At 47.4% G+C, this 9,741-nt stretch overlaps 1 protein-coding gene across 1 annotated transcript; it reads left to right on the top strand.

Moving 5' to 3' along the window:
* The first annotated feature begins 3,407 nt into the window (after nt 1–3,407).
* Nucleotides 3,408–4,187, top strand: BHLHA9 (basic helix-loop-helix family member a9). Its single transcript, XM_044000317.1, has one exon. The coding sequence runs from the start codon at nt 3,408–3,410 to the stop codon at nt 4,185–4,187; it is 780 nt and encodes a 259-aa protein (XP_043856252.1).
* The last annotated feature ends 5,554 nt before the right edge of the window (nt 4,188–9,741 follow it).

The raw sequence follows: 9,741 nt of genomic DNA, 5'->3' as shown, positions 1-9,741 counted from the left end.
TCTTTGAAAAGCGAGACATTTGCCCTTCTCCAGTCCTACAGAACCTCTCCACTCCACAGTCTTTTAAATATCATTGACAGCAACCTAAGAATCACATCTTCTAGTTCTCTCAGGACTCAAGGATGTAGTTCACTGGGGACAGGTGATTTGAATTCATCTACAGCATCTGGGTGGTCTCTCATCTCCTTGGGCATTAACTCCTTGTTCTTAATTTTCAATTTACAACTCTGTTACCCATATTTTAATGTAATTTGCCCATCTGTTTAATTTAAAACTCTCTGTTACCCACCTTTGTTTTGCTATTTGCAATGCAAAGGTGATTTTTGTTGACAGAGAAAAGAGAAGCAAAAAAAAAAAATCAGCAATTCTGCCTTCTTTCCATTGTCAGTTATCATCATCCCATCCACTTCAAGCTGTGGTCTAATACCCTCTTTGGTCTTCTTTTAACTAATATAGCTTTTTAAAAGGCCCCCATTTTGGTTATTCTTAGTTTTCTTCATCACCCTTAGCTCACTTTGAGCTGTGACATTCCTGAAACTTTACAGAATCATATGCTCTTATATTCAACCTCTTTTACCTGTCTTTGTTTTCATCTCTCCTACTCAGACCTTTTAAACATCTAAGTTAGTTGGTGAGCACAGACAGTAGTTTTTTCAGGTCACCCTTCTTTTTTTCTCTTCCTTAGAATTGTTTCCCTTTGCACCTTCAGAACTTCATTCATAACAGTGTCCCATTCTTTCTGTGGTAACTTCCCCTGTAAAATTTATTCTATCTATCCTTCCTCTGAACTCTGAAATCTGTTCATAGTGTGTAGTCAGCCTTTTCCTAGCTTTCTTTTTCTTTTCTATCACAAACTCTAGGAGGGAGAAGAAATTTTCCCCCAAAGCTCACATCATTTTCACCCCAGAAACAGATTCTTTATTAGCAAGAATCCTACTCAGGATTGAATATCTCCTTGTTGATTCTTTCACCTTCTGAAGGCTGGAGTTATTATTATTATTTTTTTTTTTGCGGGACAATGGGGGTTAAGTGACTTGCCCAGGGTCACACAGCTAGTAAGTGTCAAGTGTCTGAGGCCAGATTTGAACTCAGGTCCTCCTGAATCCAGGGCTGGTGCTTTATCCACAGCGCCACGTAGCTGCCCCCTGGAGTTATTATTAAGGCAAGTCAAGAAGTCATTGGCTGCCTTGCTTTTAGGGGAGGGAAGAAGAGGGAGAGGGAGAGAGAGAGAAAGGAGAAAGGTGCCTGGCCAATTCAAGTCCCACATCACTATCATTCATAGGATTTATTTTCCAAATTCCTTACTTTCTCTTTCTGTACAGGTGGTTTATACTTTACTCCAGTGGCAAAATCAATTCTAATTCTTCCTCCATTGATCCTCACCCAAACGTTCTCCACCATGCTTCCTGTCTCTAGTTCCAGAATTTCCTCACATGCATCTACCTTCTTAATATGTGATGCTACCCCAGCCCCCTTCAATCTTTCCTGTTTCTTTTGAGCAAGGTACACCTGTTCAGAGACACACTGCAGCCATGGGCTTCATCCCACTAAGTCTCTATGACACTTATGAAGTCTCTTTGTCTCAGTACTTTTCATTCATCTTTCTTGTTACCCACTTTTGGTTTTTGTGAATCCACATTTGAGGTAGTAGGTTTTATTGCTTACTCTTTCAGTGCATTTTGTTTCCTGTGAACTTTCTCCCCAGATCCAATCAGTTGTCAAATCTTATCCTTTCTCCACAACATTTCTCCAGTACATCCCCTTGTCCCTACCCACACTTTCCCCAAACCTCTCTCCTGGACTATTACAACAGCCTTTTGGCTGCTCTTCCTGCCTCGGGTCTCTCCACACTACAATCCATCCTTTACTTGGCTGCTAGTAATTTTTCTACAGCCCAGGTCTGACCATGTCACCTCCCTACTCAATAATACCCCTAGGATCAAATAGGATCAAATACAAACTCCTCTGTATGGCTTTCACAACCCGACCCCTTCCCATCTCTCCAGTTTTCTTAACACATTAACCCTTTCCACACACTTTATTTTTCAGTCACCCTGGCCTCCTTCCTGTTCCAAACCTACAACACTTCATTTTAAGCATTTTCACATGCCTTGAAAGCATTCTCTCCTCACCTTTGCTTTTTAGAATCCCTACTTTCTACCAAAACTCAGTTCAAACAGGACCTTCTACAAAAATCCTTTTCTGATCCCCCCCACCCTGCTGCCAGCCCTGCCCCTGGCTGCCATCCCCCCCAGCTGCCACCCCCCCCATCAATACTTATTTTGTATCTATTTATTTTTAGTTTAAACATCTAAGTGAGAAATATTTTGTGTTGAACATCAAAATATGGTTTCTATGCTTTCTCTGCTTCCCCAATTAACAAGCTCATTTTTCCTCCCTCTCATCTCCCTCCCCTCCTTGAAAAAGGAAAAAAGAAAAACAAAATCCTTCTAACTATTCATAGTCAAACAAAACACATTCTCCCAATAGCCATATCCAAATGTGCATCTCGAGGCTATTGCCTCTCTCTGTATGTGTATGTATGTACATATATAATATAATATATACATGTACATATCATATATATATATATATATATACACACACACGTGTGTGTCTCCTGACAGAATGTAAATCCCTGAGGGCACTATTTTATGTCTTTGAATCCCTGTCACTTAATACAAACAATAGCTATGTAATAGATACTCCCCCTCCCACCCCCCCACCCCCATCAATGAGGGTTAAGTGACTTGCCCAGGATCACACAGCTAGTAAGTGTCAAGTGTCTGAGGCTGGACCTGAACTCAGGTCCTCCTGAATCCAAAGCCAGTGCTTTATTCACTGCCCCGTATGTAATAGATCTTGATTGATTTCCTTTTGACTCTTCCTTTCTCCTGAAGGGAGATCAGAGGTACCCAGAATTTAGAGTCGGAGGGGCCCTTAGAGATCATCTCACCAGCCCATTTGGTGGAGGAGGGCATTAAGTGGCTGGAGGTGTTGGATAGTTGAGCCTATTTTGGAGGATCAAGGAAAAAATTTTCCCAGCCCTCAGCCCAAAGGAGCCCTAGAGACCACAGACAGGTTCTTGGTGGACTCAAAGCTGCAGGAAAGTTTTTCTGGGACTGAGGGAGATCACCCAGAAAGGCTACAGGGAGGGAGTCCTGTCTGGTCTGGTCTGGCCTGTCCATTACAAGACTCTGCATGCTTCTTCTGTGTTCTTACCTGGGGGCAGGTAATAAAGCCAACCGAGAGGGAGATGGATGGGGAGGGCAGCCACGTGGCGTAATAAAGCCCAGCCCAAGAGGGACTGGCTAGGAGGGAGGAGTGTCCAGCCTGCCAGAGTCCACAGAAGGAGAGCTTTGTCCCTTACCTTCCAGAAGAACAAGGGAGGGGAACTGAGCCAAACCATGCCCAGGGCAGTGACAAGAATGGGCTCCCAGAGCTTGAAGGAGCCAGATAGTTCAGAAGAGGAAATGGAAGGTGTTTTCTGGGATGTCAGGGGGGATTTGGGGCAGCTGAAGGACAGCGGGCCCTCCCAACAGCCCAGCGACATTGAAGGGCTCAGAGTGCGAAAGACGAGCCGGCCGCTGAGATCGAAGGCCAGGAGGATCGCTGCCAATGTTCGAGAGCGCAAGAGGATCCTGGATTATAACCAAGCCTTCAATGCCCTCCGGCTGGCCCTCAAACATGACCTCAGTGGCAAACGGCTGTCCAAGATCGCCACCCTCAGAAGGGCCATCCACCGGATCGCCTCCCTGTCCATGTTCCTGCGCTCTGGCTCTGCTGCTCGGTGGCCCTGCAGCCATCAGGAATGTCGGATCCATTATGGCAGGGTCCAAGAGGAGGAAACTGGCTGGGATGGTCACCCACAGTCCTTCCAGATCCCCATGGACTACAGCTACGGAGAGGCTGCTCTTCCCTTCCAACCACACCCTCCTTCTCCTCTCTCCTTGAAATACTCTCCTGAGACTCAGCTTTCCTCCCAAGTGGAAAGTCAGAAGGAGGATCCTGTCCCTCCCAACGCTGTCTACCACTCCAGTGGGAGCTGTCCTTTTGGGGAACAGCCCCCTTGCTATCCAAAGTACGTGGACAACCTCCGAGCTCCCTCTGCGAGAGCGATTCCCTGGCAGCTTGGGTACCTCCGAGGACCAGGGCCTGGTTGTCCCCAGTCTTTGCCCCTGCACTGAACTTCCTTGGAGCACAGAGGGCTGATTTCTCAGCTGCTCAAATAAGAAAAGAACCAACAAGGGCTGGGAGGGAAATCTCCCAGCTCTGGGGATAACCAACAAAGATGTAACGATGGCATTGGAAGGGAGAGAAGCTACAACCCTGGTGGGGGGAGTGAGTCCTTCCTGGGAGGTGGTAGAAGGGACTGGGGCCAGACATGGTGACTGGGATTAAGACTCAGGGATGGAGTTGGAGATTCCTCTGGTCGTTGGGGCTGCTCCCCCAAGTCTTCAGGAACTGCTGCATACGACTGTCAGTGAGCAGGACTGTGTCTCGAATGCGTCTTAGATGTCAGACTCTTTTAAGCCTTATTGCAAGTCTGGTGTTTTTATTTCCCGGCTCCCTGCGTCAGACCCTAGTTATCCTCCTGACTTTCAGGATGTGGAGGCTCACTTTGAGAGAGTGAGGCATGTTCATGTATGTGGATGTGGGTGTGTGTGGGCAGTCGGGTTATGGGAGTGATTAGTGTGATTCTCTCTACGATGTATGGAGGGGAGGGGGCAGTGTGATTCCCTGACATTCCCTTCCACTCACCTTGGGGGTAGTGGGACCTGAGCTTTGAAAAAGCAAGGAGAGTAGCTAGGGAAAGGCCACTGGTCCTGGGACATGCAGGTGATAGGATCAGAGATCTGAGGCTGGAAGATCTCTCAGAGGTGACCTGGCCCAACAGCCTCATCTTACAGGTAAGGAAAGTGAGGGAGGCATCCACAGTGAGATTTGAACCCTGGTCCATTGCATCCAAATCCAGTATTCATTCCACTATACCCCATGGCCTCTCCCCATCTCTCACAGCTTAGCCAGCTCAGAGCTTCTGTCTGCACCCCTTCAAGTAGACATAGAATGGGGGAGGGGAGTGGGCCCTAGGATAGAAGGAAGGAGGTGAGGCAGCTGGCATAAAGAGAACATAGCATCCTTAGGCTGACAAGGACCTTAGAGAACATCTTGTCTAACTCTCTGGTTTTCCTAATAAAAAAACAAAGAACCAGAGAGAGAAGGGACTTAGAAACCAGGATCCAGTTCAGAGCTTACCAAGTCCATAGCAGAGCCAGAACAGGACTGAGACCCAGCACTCTTCACTTCTGTGCTCCAGTGACAGCTTTGTCTTCTCTGAAATGGGAAGTGGGAAGGGAGCTAAGGAGACCTAAAGGCAGGCTGAAATGCAGGGCGGAGGGTGGGGTATCTTCCTTGGCACTAATAAGTGCGTTTAAATCTTAAGATCATAGATTTCAAAAGGGACTTCCTAGCCCAACCCCCTAATTTTACAGATCAGGAAACTGAGGCCCAAAGTCAAAGGGTTAGTAGGTGTCAGAGCTGGTATCTGGACCCAGGTGGTCTGACAGCATAACAAGGTTGAGGGTCCAGGAAAAAAAGAAACTAGTATGTGAATAGGGAGTGATTTGACTTCTAGGGTTGGAAGGTACAACATGGAGGGTGTCGGGTGCAGAGAGGGATTGATTGGTGGAAGAGGAGCCTGAGACACAGAGAGTTGAATCAGAGGAGGGACTTTCGCTTCCTTCAACAGACCCACCAAGATGCTGTGTTGGCTGGTTGGTTCAGGCTTGAAGATTGTCTCAGAAAACAGCCTTTAGGTCTCCCTTGGCATCATGGGGAAGAGGATCCGGGGGCTATTGGCTTGTTGGGGGGTCTTGAGAAATGTCAAATGATGGCTGATAGTGGTGTAGTCCTGAAGTATCAGACTAGGAAAGAATGTGCTGGAATGCTGGCCACCAAGCAGGGGGAGTGGCTGGGGAAGAGAAAGAAGTCTGTTGCTCTTTGAAGAATAGGGGATGTTCTATCCCCTGTGAATTTCTCTTCCCAGCCCCAGGTGGAGAGAGTTCTGGCAAAACTATAAGGCTGGAAAGCCCAGTTGCCTTAATTCAAAGGATCAGAGATAGAAAGGACCTTAGATGTCATTGAATCAAACCCTATTATTTTACAGATAAGAAAACTGAAGCAAGCAGAAGTTCAGTGACTTGCCCAGAGCCGCACTGCTAGTAAGTGTCTGAGGTAGAACTGAAGCCCAGGTCTTTTTAACTCCAAGTCTGGTGATCTATACAATGTGCATCTAAAGAATCACTCTCCCAACATACACACTAATAGCCAAGTGCTTCCCTTCTCTAGCAAACTCCTCCCTGTGGTGTTGTTTTTTTTTGGGGGGGGGGAATGAGGCAATTGGGGTTAATTGACTTGCTCAGGGTCACACAGGTAGTACATGTCAGGTGTCTGAGGTCGGATTTGAACTCAGGTCCTCCTGACTCCGGGGCCAGTGGTCTATCCACTGTGCCACCTAGCTGCCCCCTCCCTGTGGTTTTGCTCCTTAGAAGGAGAGCCCTAGACAGACCCAGTGACTTACCTTAGAGATGGTCAGGAGCACATTTGGGAACAGAATTAAGGACCCTGGCCCCCTAGCGCCATCTCCCACCCTTCTTCCCTGACATGGATGCGGAGCTGTCTCAGCAGGGCATGTATATGCCACAGAACAGAACAACCCATGCCACTTTGCATGGAAGTGTGAGGACCACAGAGGTGTTGGAATTGCCCTGAGGTCCCAAAGTATTTAAATAGCAGAGACAGCAGTTGATCCCTATCTCACTGTCTCTGAATGCCTCGCTCCTCTCACTGGACCTTACTTTCCCTCGTCCCATCTTCCTGGGGCACTTTGCCTAGGTATCCCCTTTGCTCTATTACTTCCTACCTTGTAGAATCAATTTGTGTACAGGTCAGATTTCTCCCCTCCCCATCAAAATTGCCTGGAGCGTGGTAAGAGCTTAATAAATGCTTATTGGATTGAATCAAATATTTTCCCCAACATCCGGCACAGAGCTCTGCACATAGTAGGCACTCAGTATATGTTCTTGGATGAACAAACGACTAAAATTGGGGCACCGTCTGCATGACTGAGGGAATGCAGCACTACCATGGGAGCCAGCAGGGACACTGCCCGATTTGGGGCTCTTCCCCCCTCCACTGGCTCACATTTTTATTCCCAGGATTCCATTAGTGGATAAGTTCTGCATGCAGCCCAGAACCCCAGGGATCACAATGGAGCAGGGAGGCGATAATTGTAAACGGCACCATTTTCAGCAGGAGCTGGAGGGGGAGTGGGGTTGGGATGTGGGGGAAGGAGGGAAGGGTAGATCAGGTTGCCAACCCACTCCTGAAACAGAGATCAGGAGTTAGAAGGGACCATCACCACCATCATCATAGCTAACATTTATGTATTGACTTAAGGGCTACATTAAATCTCTCATTTCATCTTCACAACAACCCTAGGAAGTAAGTGTCATGCTTATCCCCATTTTCCAGATAGGAGACTGAGGCTGAGAGGTAAAACCTAGTAAATGTCTGAGTCAGGGTTTGAACTCAGGCAGGAGGCTGTTTACTGATTGTGTGTGTGTGTGTGTGTGTGTATGTTTGTGCATCTGTGTGTCAGGACAGTGTGAATGTCTTCCTGCCTGTGTATTTGTGTGCAGACATGTACTGGTTTATGAACGTATTTGTTCATGGATGCATCAACTGGATGTATTTCCTTGGGGGCGGGGATGGGACAGACCTCAGATTTCATAAGTATGGGGAGCTCCCAGGGTAGAAATGACCTCCACCATTATCATACTCACCTCTGAGTGTTGCTTGGGACATTGAGAAGTTAAGTGACTTGTTTGTGGCCACAGACTAATACCGCATATGTATCAAAATCAGGATTCAAACCCAGGTCTTCCTTGACTCTGAGGCTGTCCTTCTCTCCACTAAGTCATGCTGCATTCTGAATATCCGTGTATATAAAGGATAACGACAGATGACATTCATCTAGTGCTTTAAAGATTGTGAAGCCCTTCACACAAGATCAAATGTGATCCTCACCAGAGTCAGGGGCCATCATTATCCCCATTTAAAAGATGAGGAAACTGAGACTGAGAGGGGACAAGTGGCTTGCCCATGGTCACATAACTAATATGTGGCCAAGGCAGAATTGGACCCGAGTCTCCCTGCCTCTAGTCCAGTACTCTTTCCTCAATTCCACTTGGCCGCTGAGCTTTCGGATACTTTGAAGTCTAACTTACAGAAGGTAAACTTATTTAGAGAATGAAGGGACTTGACCAAGGTCACCTGTCAGATGTTTGGTTCTGAGTCCACTATACCTCACTGCCTTGTCAGTATACGTCTGCCTGGAAGTCCCCCCACCCCACCCCTGCTCATCCCACTGCCCCTCAGTGTTCACTCTGGGCTCCTGAACTTGACCTGTATTTCCTCAATAGCCTTGCCCCCCTCCAGGTCTTCTGGCACTTGTGCTGGCCTTTTGGCTCTTTCTTCAAAGCAATTCCATGCTTAAAGGACCAAGATTCACCACAGACAGTAAATAAAAACATGCTGCTGGCTGTGAATTCCCAAAGAGGATTCCACTGAATCCTGGCAACCTGAGGTGGGGGTGAGGGGAGGAATGAAGCTGTTTGGTTTGGCCACCCCAGGGGACATCTGGGAGGGGAAGAGAAACACTCAGCTGCTCCCGGTACAATTTTGTAAGAACCAGTTAAGTGGCTTTGTGAGGGCATTCCCTGCTACACTGGAACAGAACATGTATGTGTGTATGGGTGTATAAATGTATATGTGTGTGTGTGTGTGTGTGTGTGTGTGTGTGTGTGTGTGTGTGTGTATGAGAGGGAGACAGAGACAAAAAGAAAGACAGAGGCAAAGGAGAGGGACAGAAACAGAAAGAACAATGAAAGAGACATAAAGACAGAGATGGAAAGAGCAAAGTAGAGAGATGGAGACAGAGTAGAGATAAAAAGAGACAGAAAGAGGTTGAGAGAGAGGGAGAGAGAAAGAGCCAGGGAGAGAGAGGGGAAGAGAGAGAAGGGAGAGAGAGGGGAGAGAGAAAGAGAGGGACAGAAAGAGAGAGGGGGAGAGAGGAAGAGAATGGAGGAGAGAGCAGGGAGGAGAGAGAAGGAAGGGGAAGAGACAAAGAGGAAAAGAAGGAGAGGGAGAGGGGGAGAAAGAAGGAGGAAGAGAAGGAGGAGGAGGAGAGAGAAGGGAGGGGGAGACATACAGAGAGGGAGAGACAGAAAGAGAGAGGGAGAGAGAAAGAGGGAGAGAGACTCAGAGACAGAGAATTTGAGAAGGAAAATAGAGACAATAGTGATAAGAGGCTGCTGGAATGACTGTAATAATTGTTCTCATCTCATCGGGAGGAGTCTCAGAAGGCTTCAAGGAGGAACAAAGTCTAGGGCAGGACTTTGTTAAATATTCTTAAACGTAAGTGAAGAATAAACTTTTCAGTGACAGCCAACACTTCGTTTGTCGCAGCTTCAGCTACTAATGCCAGAGCCTTGGGGAAGCGCTTTCCAAACACATCCATGCCTCCACACACGGGACATTTCTCATTTCCCCCCTTGGTGTTTCCTGAGTAGGAAATGGACAATGTGCCCTCCCTCCCTAGGAGGCAGCAGCCAAGTGGTGGGAAAGCTATAGGGATCAGGACTCGGGTCCAGCCTCAGCTCTGTGACTGACCGCCTGACC

The sequence above is a fragment of the Dromiciops gliroides genome, chromosome 4 (genome assembly GCF_019393635.1).
Source record: "Dromiciops gliroides isolate mDroGli1 chromosome 4, mDroGli1.pri, whole genome shotgun sequence".
Classification (NCBI taxonomy): Eukaryota; Metazoa; Chordata; class Mammalia; order Microbiotheria; family Microbiotheriidae; genus Dromiciops; species Dromiciops gliroides.
The sequence above is the reverse complement of the archived record's forward strand: the minus strand, read 5'-3'. Positions and strand labels throughout refer to the sequence as shown.